Raw genomic sequence first — 15,446 nt, forward strand, 5'->3', positions numbered from 1 at the left:
TCTAAGGCCAGTGGCATGCAAGAGAACCCATTAATTTATTTTACTTTGTCAAGACAGCAACAATCATGGCCCTGGGCACCTTTGTGCTAACCTTTAGTTTATGCATTCAGAGGACTATTCAATGGCAACAGGCTTATGTCAAAGCCACTAGATGACGGACGATCATGCTAACCTGGTTTTGCATCTCTCTCAGCATGTTCAGGGAAACAGCTTCCTAATCGTTATCTTGTCCCCAGCCTCCAACTGAGAGAGTAATTTTGGACATGGAAGGTTAGATGTCCCCCCATATGCTCCTTTATTGAGCTGTCAGTGAGGTCTGACTTACAGATACACAGTGTCTATTTAATTACAGAATACATCCAAACTTCAAAAAAAAGAAAATTGCATAACCATATTTTTGTTAAACTTTACAATTTCCACATACAGTAAATTTATAGGTATTATATCCAATCATACACGAGTCATTGATACTAATTTTCATCTGGATCTAAGAAAATAGTGAAAAAGTGACGCATACATCAATATATTAATATGAATATACATCTTCTATGATTATCAATATGTTTTCAATTTCCTGAATTAAATGTCATTAAAAAAAAAAAAAAGTCTTGGTAGTGCCAGATTTAATTTTAAAAGAAAAAAGTCTCATTAAAGTCTAAAATAAAATAAAAACCTTTGACATGAAGACTTATGTTAAAGTAATTAACATTATTTGTATTATTATTTAAATAAAAATGAGCAGAGTGAAGCATTTTTGTTTTTAAAGTAATACATCTGAAACATTTCTGTCTGCCAGATCAAAGCCATTGTGGTGTAACCAACATGCAGGAAGCCATTTTGTTGTCATGTGACAAGAAAACAACAAACTAGTAAATTATATCCCAGAAAGGACTCCTCTAGACCCTAATAAAAAAAAACAATAAAAAAACATCATATATGTAAAACAATTAACTTTAATTTTTTTTTTTGGGGGGCAAAATGCTTATATGTATTCAAGTTATTTTACATAGCTTTTTAGATGGTGGTTACATCATAAAATCATAATAGTAATAATAATCAACTAAAAAAAGTAAATTTCTATTAACTTGCCACATGTATTTTAAACAAGATTTCTCAGCTTCATCATCTCAGACATTGTGATTTGTCACTGGCCCATATACATTTGTGTTTCAAAGACACTTTATAACTTCATAAGACAAATGCAGTATTTCACTTTCCTAATATGTTCCCCTAAGGACCAATAGACTGCACTATTAAACAGCGATCTACCGACCAAAGTACAGATATTATATCTGTATAAAATACGTCCTGTAATTTCAATAGCATATTTCTAAATCCACAGACTCTCCCCGTCTAACGTTAGGTTTACCTTTGGATTAGATTACGCATCCTATGTCACAAGATACTTCCTGTGAAGCGTTCAGAGAATCTGAGCTGATGGAGATTAAACTCATTTGTTACATGCTTTTCCTTTATAGAATGCCAATAAATGCTAATAGCAGGGTCTGTTCTTTTTCAGGTCATAAATGTAAGTGAATTACTTTGCGCCTGAAGTCTTCCCTCTGCCATCTCAGACTGCACACACTCACAGCCAGTAATTAACTACTGTTTTTACTGGCTTTACTCTTGTTTTTGCTCGTTATTCCCTCGAGAACATAGAATACATAATATCCTGTTTGAGCCCAAAATTTGCTGTCTTTCATAAAAATAGTCTGTTGTCATGACGACTTGGGTTAACAGAACTGAAACATCTTCTTTGCAAGGTTGTTTACAAAGCAAAAACTTTGTGTACGTATTCAGCGAAGCGCTTTTGCAGAAGTGTTTGTAAATGACTGTAAGTACGGGGGTGAAATCACTACATGCAGTTGCGTATCAAGGCACACGGCAAAAAGCAGTGCAAATGCTGATCTCCATGCTGCTTTGCTACAGTAAAAGTAGAACGGTGTTTTTTCAGACAGTCGATACAAGACTGTACCACGGTACCGCCGAGGGACCCGTATCTCACGGCTAAAAACGTTTATTTCGCCTTAGATGTATCAGATCCAACTGGCCTCACATAGACCCTCACTCACCCCTCATACACTGAGATTCAGTTTCTTTTCCCAGCTCAAGTCTCTCCCGCTAGTGTCAATCACAGCCTTTATTGGTGGAAGCGGACCTGACACCCTGAACCTCATGTGAAACCATGGCCGACAGGAGGCAATAAGCCGGAGAATAGCAGCCATCTCAAAGTAGTCCTCCATTTAGCAAGTGCTTTTTTTTGCTCTCTTTGCTCCAGTCCTGCATTAAAGATAGAGAAGAGAAATCAATAGAGGTTCACAGCATTAGATAAAAGTCGCAGACTTGAGAAGCAGCCGCGTTAGATGTGGTAAATTAAACCAATCAGAAATTTCCAGAGGCCCTCGGCACATAGAACAGTGCTATCTCACATCTGTCCATCTCACTGGCCCGTCTCTGCTTTGTTTGTTCTTCATGTAGTTTCGGCCTGACACTTCATTTGTTGATCTATCTGAGATGATGTGCTTTATACTCAGAGTCAAACCCTCTTCATCGTGTTTAGAGTAGGGAAAGATGTTTTTTAGCTGTGGGATATGTTCTTGGTTAAAAAGCTGCATTCGGGGCTAAAAGGAACGGAGAAATTGCATGGACCATGAAAAGATTCTAAACACGATTTTGTTTTAATGGACAGAAAATTATAAATCTCAACAAACACAGACTTGGGGAGAATTCTTTATTTTTTCAGCAGAACACAACTCTTGAATTGCACACTTGAACTGAAACACTGGTTTTCTGCACCAACTGCGACGATTATTTTCAATGAAAAGCGAAATTGTTCATCATACGCATTTTTGTGAAGCTATAATGTGTGATTACCAGGTGAGATGGTGATATAGAGTATAGAAAAAGCCATATCTATGATGATTAGTTCATTTAAATCTGCCTTGTCGCATAATTATGAAAGCAGATGGGGAATGTGAAGAAAAACAGCATGAAAAATAAAACAAAAACACAATTAACAACCGCACAGGCAAAAATTCCCTGTAGGTACAAACATTAAGGGTTTCATAAGCAGAATTTTAAATATTTTGTCCTTCTAGGCGCTCTTCTTCGTCTGATCATTTGGTTTCATTTTGAAAAGCCTGTTTCTAATCCTACATGGCATGGATAACAGAAAAGCTGGGATAACGGCAGCCGTTTTAAAGACTTCCCTTGGGGGTGGATTTTGACAATTCCCACCACTTTGTAATTTTATTGATAATGAAGAGGATGGCGAGGAAGGGACTTTTGATTTTTGCCAGAAAAGCTAGTTAAGGACAATCAATAGTACATCATTGGGAGAGTTTTGTGATAAAAGCCCTCGGTTACCCTGGCAATCCATCACTTGGCCATACAGATAGGTCAAACGAAATTATATTGCGCTTATCTCTCTACACCAGAAGAGTAACAGAGACGCCGATCAATAGGCTTATATATTGTTCTACTTGTGTTGTAATGGAAATGATGTATCGCTGATTTAGAGCCCTTTGGCCGCTATACACCAGCGATACTGGTCAGATGTGAATGTTGTCTGATCCCTTGAGAGCAGCTCAATATAATGATAGACACATAACTGAAGTTTACTGTGTTAGGTTTATTCGGCACCACACCGCAGATCACAAAATAAGTGCCATATCTTATATTTTGATCCTTATGAAGTCGGTTTCATATCAGATGTGAAGTTAGGCAAAAAGTAAACAGAAGAAAAACAGCAGGTTGAACAGGGGTCCATCGTTCTGTGATATCCTAGTGGTCGCCTAATGCAATAAGCTTAGAACAGCCCTCCTGCATCTCTCCAGGACTTCTGCTGGGGTTTACACGCACATTTGCAGCAGAAAATCAGCGAGCTCCCGTTTCAGTTCAGCTCCTGACGTTACACGAAGACATGCACCTTATGGGACTCTGGATTCCGCAGGAACGCGCATAGTTTTGAATTGGATGAACTATGGAGGATGCGTCCTCGGCACGAGCGAAGAGCAGGCGGACCGTCCGAGAACAGAACGAACGGTGTTTGTTGTCAACATACTCCTAAACAGTGTGCGAATCATTCGACTGCGTTCTTGACGTTCCTCATGTAACTTTAACGATTTTGAGCTCGCGTTCTGTGCACGTTCCTCTCACGAAACCGAATTGTTTTTTTGTTTGTTTTCCCGTAATACAACATTTAAAACGTGAAAACAGTTTTTGTGTTATACCTGTGGTATATAAATGTATAGAAAGCCATAAATTGTGGCAGTACTTATGTTTTGTCGACGCACCGTCCCGTACAGATCCTAACGGAAAGCGTTCTAGCGGCTTAATGTTGCTATGGTGACCTCCTCAGGCGAACGCGACTGTTGGCTAGTGTCTATTTAGTGTACTAACTTGTAATCTAACTTTTGTGGTTACTGAACCATTGTTTGAAGGAATATCTACCGTTAAAAAACGTCCACATTTTATTTTGACTTCCTCTGGGGGTTTAAGCTTTAATTAGACTAAACGAACCCTTCAAGTAAAACCCAACTACCGAGGCAGCTGCTTTTATAATAGGTAGCCTGTCACAACAAACTTTTCTTGCGTAGATATAAAAATTAAACAGAACTTATTTGATGGAAAGCTACGCTTAAACTAGAATCAATACACGTCGAAAGAGTCTGTTTTAAAGGTGCTTGAATGTAACTCATGCTGTCATTTATTTGAAAAGAAGGCGTGTGAGCGTGACAAGACTGCTTTTCCGTACTTACGGTGATGTTTAACAAACTACGGATGGACTTTACGCCATGTGAAGTGCCACCAGAGCTGTAGACGCACTTGTTTGCGTCCAGTTTGTGGTCCTACGTGAACAGAGAGCAAAAGGGGGAAAAGTGAGGAAGTGAAACGGGCTAATTACTCAGTCCATCCCTCATTTCCATATCCAGAGAGAGTGTCTACTGGCGCGCGGCCAATCCCTCATGCAGCGCAACGTAATACATGACCCTCTTATCATTATAACGCCGACATGCGCAATCTGCACAACGGTAACAACATCTAATATCTCTTATTCACTGACCCCGGGACTGTACGGGACTGCCTGCGTCCGATGTTTCTGCAGATCGGAGCGCCGACGCGAAGCGCAGAGACATGTCCCGAAGAAAGCAAGCGAAACCTCAGCATCTCAGATCGGACGAAGAAGGAGCACAGTCGGACAAAAGTCCGGATAACGGTATGCGAATTGAAATACGACTCTTTTATTTGGCTCTTTAGATATAAGTTTCTTTTGTCAGAATTTCGCGTTGTTTTATGGTTCTTTTCGAGTGGTGATGAAAACACGCTGTAGGATGCATGGCATAGAACGGACACTTTGAACATAGATAGACTCTTAGAGGAAAAAGAACTTGATTTAGTAAGCATATGTAAGTTTATGCCACGCTGTGTTCAATTCAAGTAGGCTAGATGGAACTCGAGACAAAGTTTTACATCCTTAAAAAAGAAACGTTCTTCGATGGTTCTTACGTTCAACAGAGAGCCATTTTAACTGTATATGGTTCTTTGGAGATTAAAAAGTTCTTAATGTTAGGATTCTATGTTCTTTAAAGCACCGGTAGTATATAGATGTTCTCTAAAGAATCAAGGAGATTTCCTTATGAGATGATTGTAAAATTATATTCGAACCTTTTATTTTTAAGTGCATCATAAAACACACGTACAGTGCGGTTATATTCCTAGGCTACATGAAACATACAAATATGTGCTTTTGGAAATTTCGTGTCAAACGTTTATGTCATTTGTCAAAAATGCCGAACAGCTTTTTTTTTCCTAAATAATGAAGCCGTAATTTCTAGTTCTATGTAGGCTATTCTAGCTCTTTGCTAAGAATCTAAATTAATTAAAAGTAATTTAGCATTTATGGGCATGCAATGTTCTCGGCGATTTAATTTGCTTAATTAGGAACTGTACACGTAGGCCTATAGGCCATATTTATTTATTTTTGTGTTTCATATAGGCTAGACTGTTTTTCAAAAAAAAAAAAAGATTTAGCTAACATGATTTAAAATGAATTAATTAAGCTATAATCAGTAACGGTAGATTACAGCTGTGCATCTATTCTGCTTTTGATAAAGCACCGAAATAAAGCACTGCAAAACCTACAAAAGTGTCCCATTGCAAGACCCAAACAAAACCTTTAACATTCGTCTGTTTGCGTGAGAATAATTCCTTTTGTCATGGTAATGAAGTTACTTACGTGCCCACATGAAAAATCCTCACACATGGTTTGGTGTTGAAGTTGTGTCTTCATTTAAATCGCGTTAAAGTATTTACTGCAACACAAAGATCGACCTAAAAGAAGAGAATCAGAATATGGTTTGAAAACAATGAAAGACATGTATCGTTCTTCAGATCATTTTTAATCAGATGAATTCGTTATAATCAGGCCTGATCTGTTAGAAGAGGCTAATTAAAGGATTCAAATGAAAACCTGCTGCAACAATATTGAAGTATAAATAATTAATCATTTTTAAGTCTTGAACGTTTACATAAAGTTTAAACATGTGGTTTAGCTTTTTGCCATTTTATTTTACATTTAGTCAAATAAAATGACTGCTTTAGTCAGTAAATTTCTTTCTTTTTTTAGAAAATAAAACATCTGCTGGAAGTATTCTGAAATTTACTTAAATTAATGTCAAATAAGTGCAGAATTTAAGATAAAGCTCAAACACACTGTGTATTTCAATGCATTTAAGAAAATATTACTAACAAACTAAAGTAACTTAGGGACCTAACACCATCTGTAATTTGTATCTGTTAAAAGATTAACTGGCATACTGTTTTGTAATTATATTAATGATAAATTATGTTTCCATTTTAAATGAATTAAAAAATAAAAAATCATTTGACTTCACAGTTTTAGCCATGTATGCAATATGTACTTAGCTGATTGTTTTCTCTCATTTTGCCGATGTCAACACAATCATTTTGACTTTCGTGTTTGCCCTTGTACATCTTTCAGTTCGCCTTCAAATGCCATTCATCAGGCCTCTACAGTAACGATTGTCTAATAGCATTTTAGCTTTCTTCTTTTGGGGCCTGAGAAATTTATTCTAAGACTCTTACGTTGTAACCTTTGTCTGTCTCATATCGAAAAGATCTAGCTAGCTACCAAAACCACGGTTACCAGCTGAGCACCCTAGGAATCTCACAAGTTTTTTAATCTGTGTAGTGGCTCATGCTGCAGGGCCTCACATAATGTCTTTTTAGATTTAAGAATTTGTTATATCTGTCTTATGAACACAGTTTTGTCCGTCTTTTCACTGGGGAGGCCAAATAAATTTTTTTGTAATTCTATTTAGGCTATTTAGTAAATGCTTATATCTATATGAACTAATCTGTGAACATTTTAAGATTTGCAGCACAGCCTTAAGTTAATTGGTCGCCTCATTATATCAGTTTCAGTTTGCTCTCACCTTTCGGTGTTAAGGGTTTTCAGACCACCCACACAGTTACTGGAATTAGACGAGCAAATGACCCACATTGTAACTACTCTGAGGAAGGCTCACAAAAACTGAGAAGAAACACAACAACACCTGACCACAAAATTATTTCAGATATTCTGTTATCCTCTATTCACTCATTTCTCTTTCTCACGGTCACTTATTCTGAATTTTTTATCCAAAAATATTCTTATTCATAAACATATTCAGTGTGGCTACATCAAGGCTATAAAAGGTGTGATAAAGAACCATACATCTTCTACATTTTATATTACTATATTAAAAATTATAAAAACATTAATAAAAAAGGAAAGAGAAAAGAAGAAATTAAAAAAGGAAAGAAAAGAGAAAATGCACACAACACACACACACACACACACACACAAATACAAACAAACAGAAAATATAAGGAAGTAATGGTTTACATTTTTTTCTGTTTGGACTCATATACTTTGCCATCTCACTAAGCTTATTATGTGTAAATCAAAAAAAAAAAAAAAAAATCTGACAAGTGCATAAATGACCCAAACCCAGCTTCTTAAGCGCTCATCTGTGAGCCAACAACCTATAACAGTTTAAGTTGATGTAACCTAGGTCTTTTATATGTAATCTAATGCAAATATCAGAACAGAAAAAATATTATTAAATGCTGCTTATTTATTTTATGGCTTCATTTTATTTCATTTTTGGCTTCCATGATCATAACTTTTTGAAGCTGTGCATTCTTGTTCAATAAGGATGTGCTGTAAATTTCATAATGTTCTTGTCGTTATATAATTTACTGAATCGATGAGAAAATAGCACTGAAGAGATTTATTTAAAGATAAATACACTGTAAAGGCTTTAACTTCTAGTGAAAACACACAGATTGTTTCTTATGATCAAATATGACATGATTTAAAACAATTTGAAGTTAACTGTGCTTTTACACATTTAAAGATGAAACCATTTTGTCAAGGTTGTACACCTTTAGCAGTTAGAGATAACTGTTTCACTCAACAATGTCAAGTGGAGAGGAATTAGTTCTTCAAATTCATCAGGAAATAAGAGTGTTTGATAGCAATGGAGAGTTCAGATTAGTCAATCAAAGACTCAATTTGCTCTCAACTGACAGTGCAGCTGTGAATTGTATAAAAACATTGGAAATCAATATCCCCTATAGAATTTCATTAAGCTCCCGTATATTCAATAGATAGGTCGCATAATTTGATGGATTGTGCAAAGAAAATTATCGTCTGAGTCTTTGGAGCATGAGCACAAAGAGGCTGACTTTCAGTAATTGGTAAAGTGGTACAATTGATTTAGTTTATCTATATTGTTCACTCCTCCAAGAATAGCTGTGAAAAATCTATCATCTCAGAAATTTCTATTCACACGCTTTCTCTCTGTGTCTTTATCTCCCAGCACTTCTGTTGAGGGGAGACGATGAGGAGGACAGCGGCACGGAGAGTCGCAGCGGAGGCGAAGAGACGCACGTGTGCGAGAGGTGCTGTGCTGAATTCTTCAAGTGGTCCGAAATGCTGGAGCACCAGCAGAAGTGCACGGAAGACCCCCCTGTGCTGATAGTAAAGGAGAATGAAGAGAAGGCCATTTCCAGAGGATCACCGACAGAGTCCCTCTTGAGTGCCCACAGTGACTCAGCAGAAATGGAGGTCAGTGAGCTCAACTCTGAGCTGGCTGAGAAAGTCGACGAGATGCCTGAGGAAATGCACATGATCGACCTGAACGAACAAATGGATATAAGTTTGCCTGAGCATAAAACATCAAACCTCAGCCCTCTACCACTTGACAATGAAAACACCACCTCTTCCAATGCACCACCTATAACCAATCACTATGACATGCCCAGCACTAATGTGACCCTGGAGATTCTTCACAGCACCAGAGTGGCCGTTGCTCAGTTTTCCCAGAGTATTCACTGTGCGGGGTCTGCAGGCAAGCTGAACTCAGCTACGATACCCATGATTCTGGAGCAGTTGATGGCGCTGCAGCAGCAGCAGGTTCAGCAATTACAGCTCATTGAGCAGATCCGCAGCCAGGTCGCTGTAATGAATAGGCAGCCTACGCAAGCCGCCCTTAATCCTGCCTCAAAAAGCCTGCCCTCTGACTCTAACACTTACAATTTCCAGGGCAATGCTCCACCCCCTGTACTTCCATTATCTGGGGTCATGCCCTCTGCAGTGAATGGGCAGGCTTCTGTATCCCAGGCATCTATGCTTGCGAGGCCACCGTTGCTGTCTTCCCAGCCAAGCAGTGGACAAATCAGCTCTAGAGCACTGGAGAGTGCCACTGCTTCCGTAACAAGTTCCAGCCCTCATCTCTTCAGCTACAGCGGGACTTCCCCGCTTTTGCCCACCTGTAGCGGATCGCCCTCTAGCGTTAGTAACACCCAGTCCATAAGCACTCCCAGCCCACTATCAGCTGGCCAGAGTAGCCTCCTTAGCCCTTCTGCCAACCTACCATTACTACCTCAAAGCCCTCCCAACGGAGTCATATTTCCCAATCCACTGGCCAGTATTGCAGCCACTGCCAGTGCATTAGACCCACTTGCTGCTATGATGAAGTACCGTAAGGGCAAACTGCCCAGCGTCTCAATGTTTGACAGCAAGCCCAGTTCCGAGGACCCGTTCTTTAAGCACAAGTGTAGGTTCTGCGCTAAAGTATTCGGCAGTGACAGCGCCTTGCAGATCCACTTGCGCTCGCACACAGGCGAAAGGCCCTTCAAATGCAACATTTGTGGAAACCGTTTCTCGACAAAGGGAAACCTCAAAGTCCACTTCCAAAGGCACAAGGAGAAGTACCCTCATGTTCAGATGAACCCGTACCCAGTCCCAGAATATCTTGACAATATCCCTACCAGTTCCGGGATCCCCTATGGGATGTCTTTTCCTCCGGAGAAGGCAGGACCTACTTGGTTAGACAGCAAGCCTGTTCTTCCGACAGTGCCGTCCTCAGTGGGTCTGCAGTTGCCACCAACAGTACCAGTTATTGAAAGCTTAAGTGATTCATTTACAAGCACACCCTCTGAAAGATCTCCGCACAGGCCGTCGCCAGCCAGAGGTGAACTTGCACCATCGTCGCCCAATCCCACCGGCACTGAGACAGATATGTCCACCATTGCGGCCTCCCCTAAATCAAACAGAGAAGGAGAGATCACACATAGCTTCAACACAGAAGTACACCTGCCATCAAACAGTATCACTAGAAATGCTAACAACCCCAACATCCTGCTTCTGCAGTCCACGTCTACAGAGAAACCTGTTACGGTAAATGTAAGTGAGTCCACTGATGCTCCTTCGGCTGATAATAAGTCCTCTCCACCACTCATCTCGGAGCAGTTCAAGGCTAAGTTCCCATTTGGTGGTCTCCAAGACTCTATGCAAACATCTGAGACATCGAAGCTCCAACAGCTTGTGGAAAACATCGACAAGAAGATGATGGAGCCCAATCAGTGTGTAATCTGCCACCGCGTGCTAAGCTGTCAGAGCGCGCTGAAGATGCACTACCGCATCCATACAGGGGAGAGGCCATTTAAATGCAAGGTTTGTGGACGAACATTCACCACAAAGGGTAACTTAAAGACACACTTTGGTGTCCACCGTGCAAAGCCTCCTCTTCGGATTCAGCATTCATGCCCGATCTGTCAGAAAAAATTCACGAATGCAGTTGTGTTACAGCAGCACATACGCATGCACATGGGTGGGCAGATTCCAAACACTCCTCTGGCAGAAACCATCTACGAGAAAGATACAGATATGGAGAGTTTTGACAGCATGAGCACTTATGATGATGACTGTCTTGATGATATTTCATTTGAAGAAGAAGGGGATGTTATGGAGAACAATGAAAACACTCTAAGCTCGTTTTCAGACAGTCCACCACCAATCTCATCTCTTCCAACCAGTGTATCAGAAACTCAAAGCGTAGGTGACGACTCATCCGTCAATCTTAGCCAATCAAATGGAAAAATGATGGTCAGATGTGGACCTATGGATAACGATCTTCATGCTCTCGGCTCTACCACCACTGGCGAGATGGAGAACCACAGCATAAAAACTAGTTTAAAGCCACATTCGTCTAGTTCTATTCACATTTCACACTATACCAACAGTCAACCTGAGGGCCAACATGAGCACTTAGTCTCTCTGAACCTCTCCTTTAAAGTCCCAGAGGCAACATCTATAGTAAAATCTGAAACAACAGATTGTGCTGCAGCAAGTACAGTCAACAAGGTGACTGTTAATCAAACAGGAATCCAGCCTATCAACTCTACAGTCAAGAAAGAACACCTTTTCAACATGCAGTGTTTCAGTAAGGAACATGGTAAGCTAAAACTGCTATATGACACCAGTAAAGCACTGTATACTGAAAAAATGCTCAGTGAATCTAATTAAATTGAGAAAAGCTTTTATTTTTTTATTACACAGTTATTTTAGGTTTTTACAAGACTAGAATATATCCATTAAAACAAGTAATGTTTTGCTGAACAAACCTAAATGTATGTCCTTGTGTTACATAGTCGCATACTAAATAAAACAATTTATTATTATTATATGAAATGTATGGGATGAACGAGTAAGAAGAACCTAGTCTCAGTACTGGCGTTAGCAGTTATTCTTACTGAGCGAAGCAACACACACACCGTAGTCATCATGTAGCCCACAGTCCAAACACAAGCTCCACTCTTTAGAACAACAGTAACCACACAAAGACTACAAAATAACAGACACTCTTTTAAATCTATAAGATAACTGAACATTAGACATCAGTAGTATTTCCTTTTACTCAGAAACAAATAAAATAGCATGTATTTTTAAAATGTACTCTGCTAATGCAGTCATATGCTAAGCATGCAGGGAATAAAAATTCCACTGTCCAGTTATGACAACAAAATTGATTCATGTAATCTCAACACAAAATCTAATTTACAAATGTAAGTGATTTGAAAATAAAGAAATTATGTTGTGGTAAAATGTTCAAAACATTTTTTTCTTAGTAAACTAAATAAGCAGCAAAAATCTGTTGTATTTTTTGTACAATTTGAATTACTTTAAAGGTGAAGTGTGTCATTTTTTTAAATCTCCTATCCTAGCTAAATATGCAGAGACAACTGTAAGTAAGCCGTATTCAGTTCACCTGAAATGTGTAAACATTGTGGTGCTACACAATGCCTGACACCGCATCATAGCGCAACTAATGGTGTGAGTTTGGAGCTGGACTAGTCTGTTTATTCAAGTAATGGAGGTTTCTAGAAGAAATGTTAAAAATATTAATATATAGAAATGATTAATTATTATTAAAATTTGAACAAAAACCTGCAATTCTGTTGGGCATTCTTTGACAAGAAATGACACATTTAATCTTTAACACTTAATACATAGCATTATGGTATTTATTTGTTTAATTACACTGCTGATTTTATACCTTTTTTTTTTTCAGAAAATCCTCAAAGGTCTACAGAACAGGATACTAAAAATTCGCCGACTGCAGTGAAACTGGAGATGAATGCTTGCAATAGACCATACATGCTAAAAGAGGGGCCTTTCCCTGCATTTGGCCTGCAGTCTCCCACCTCGCTTTCTGAGGTGATGATACCGGCCGTCACCTCACTCACTGGACCACCCCCTCCCAGACGGACCCCTAAGCAACACAACTGCAGTGCATGTGGGAAGAACTTCTCTTCTGCCAGTGCCTTGCAGATCCACGAGCGCACACACACTGGCGAAAAACCCTTCGGCTGCTCTGTCTGCGGTCGAGCGTTCACAACCAAGGGTAATCTCAAGGTATGTGTGATCATTATTGTATTTCATCTAACAAGTGAGTAACTTAAACTATATATGACCTTTTAAATTGTTTACATTTTTAAATTAAACATATTATGTGCTTTTATTTATTTTTATTTTTATCATTTTCATAAAATGCTTACCATTGTTGAATTGTGTTATGTTCCCAGCATTTAAAAAGTTATTGTGCATGTGTGGACCAGGGTTTAAGCCCGTCCTAGGTCAAGGCCCACTCTCTCTCCCTTTACTGTCAATTCTTCACCATCCTGTCAATCAAAAATGATGAATAAATATATAAATAAATTAATAAAATAGACATGGTGGTTGTAGCAACATGAGTTATTTTTTGTAATTTACAGCTCAAAGCTACAGACACACAAATGCCGCAAATATCGTAAAATGATTTGTTATTGATTTCTTTTTCATTTCTGATTGTCTACAGGTGCACATGGGCACTCATATGTGGAATAACACTCCTGCCCGCAGAGGTAGACGTCTGTCTGTGGAAAACCCAATTGCCCTTTTGGGCGGTGACGCCCTGAAATTCAGCGAAGCGTTTCAGAAGGATTTAGCAGCACGGGCCATGAATGTGGACCAAAACTTCTGGAGCCGATATGCAGCAGCTATAACTAATGGGTTAGCAATGAGGAACAATGAAATATCCGTCATTCAGAGTGGAGGAGTCCCCCAGCTTTCTGCCATTACTGTTGCCACGGACAAGGCTAGCACTGGAAACAGCCCACCAATCACAGCCATGGAAAAAACAGGCTTAGAAAGGGGAGCTGGACAACACTTCTCCATGATGATTGATGACAAAAAAGACATTGGAATCAATTAAAGTAAAGGTGACATATTCTTTCTCCTTGCATAAGGAACATTGAAAATTTAAACGTGTCTTGATATTTTAAAATCAGAATAAACTCTTCAGAATGTGCTTGATCCATGTGGGAAAAGATTCAGTTTATCTTATGCTATAATGGCACTTGTTTTTTTTATTGTATTGTTTAAACTGAGGCCACAGTTAGTTTTTCAATTATGTCCACTGACTGAAACCTTACACTTGATCCAAGGGCATTGCTTTGAGATGAAATTATTATTTTATGTTGTAAATATGTATTTTATTTTATTTGTTTTTACCCTCTGATTTTGCTGTTAAAAATCACTCTATTCATGGGAAAGGGAACATGTTTGCATATATAATAGAGACTTTTAATTCCCAAACTGTGGTCTTAATATAGTTACAGCTGAAAGTATGTAACTAAAATCCCCAAGCAAAAGATAAAGAGACAATTCAGAGGCTTTGAAAAGAGATCTATTATTCTTTGACATCCCACTGCTTTGCTGCTATGCATTGGATGCAAACCATTTATTTTCATGCAAATCAAGTACACCACCATGAAAGCCAGTGTCATTTTAGATGCTATCAGCAATTAAACGTTCCATCTTACACCAGCCTATGCTATGTCATTCTTAATGCTAATTATATGTTTTATGCTATTCTCTGCCTTATTTACTTTTACATGCAAAATTAATTAGTGGGCCAACATGAGACCATGAAGTATAATATGACTGCTAATAAAGATCTTGCATTAAAAACACCTTTACACTTCAGTTTAAGGTATAGTTATCAATGAAGAACTTGTGATGCATCTGAATGTGTTGCAGGACAATTCTATTTCACAATTTAGAAGTGTGTTTTCCTATCAAGAACAAAATAAATAAATGTTTCCAGAAACATTCATGTACAAGGAAAAAGAAAAGAGTGAAAACAATATACTTGTCTGTAATGGTAGCTCATGTCTTATTTACTAAGCGTGTCATGTCAGGTCATTTTAGTGTTTTTTATTTTATTTTATTTTGTAGTGCTATTTCCTTATATAATATATTGTTTAGTGTTGGGGAAAACATAAAAATATGAACAAGCAGTTTTTTCATAAGATAGGTAATGGTGGGGATTCGATGTGTCCTCTGCATGAAAAGGAGACACTATTTTTGTACTCAGACACATTATAAGGAATAAAAAGTACACCAGGTTTGCTTTTCTGTCTGCACATCAGTATTTTTACATGGGACAACTGAGGTGGTCTCTCAAACATGCTGACTGAACTGGATTTATTTCTAAGATGCAATATTGCTGCCACCCTCAATAAATAAATCTCAAACTAAATATTTTTGTTTG

The 15,446-nt window shown here is 38.5% G+C and overlaps 1 protein-coding gene across 1 annotated transcript; it reads left to right on the top strand.

Annotated features, from left to right (window-relative positions):
• Nucleotides 1–5,136: 5,136 nt before the first annotated feature.
• Nucleotides 5,137–15,425, top strand: LOC306884923 (sal-like protein 3; the record flags this gene model as incomplete). Its single annotated transcript, XM_079441170.1, has 4 exons — nt 5,137–5,218; nt 8,889–11,807; nt 12,924–13,267; nt 13,710–15,425. The coding sequence occupies 4 exons, from the start codon at nt 5,137–5,139 to the stop codon at nt 14,103–14,105; spliced, it is 3,741 nt and encodes a 1,246-aa protein (XP_079297296.1). The 3' UTR covers nt 14,106–15,425.
• Between the last annotated feature and the right edge of the window lie 21 nt (nt 15,426–15,446).

Source organism: Barbus barbus, assembly GCF_936440315.1.
Source record: "Barbus barbus genome assembly, chromosome: 19".
Classification (NCBI taxonomy): domain Eukaryota; kingdom Metazoa; phylum Chordata; class Actinopteri; order Cypriniformes; family Cyprinidae; genus Barbus; species Barbus barbus.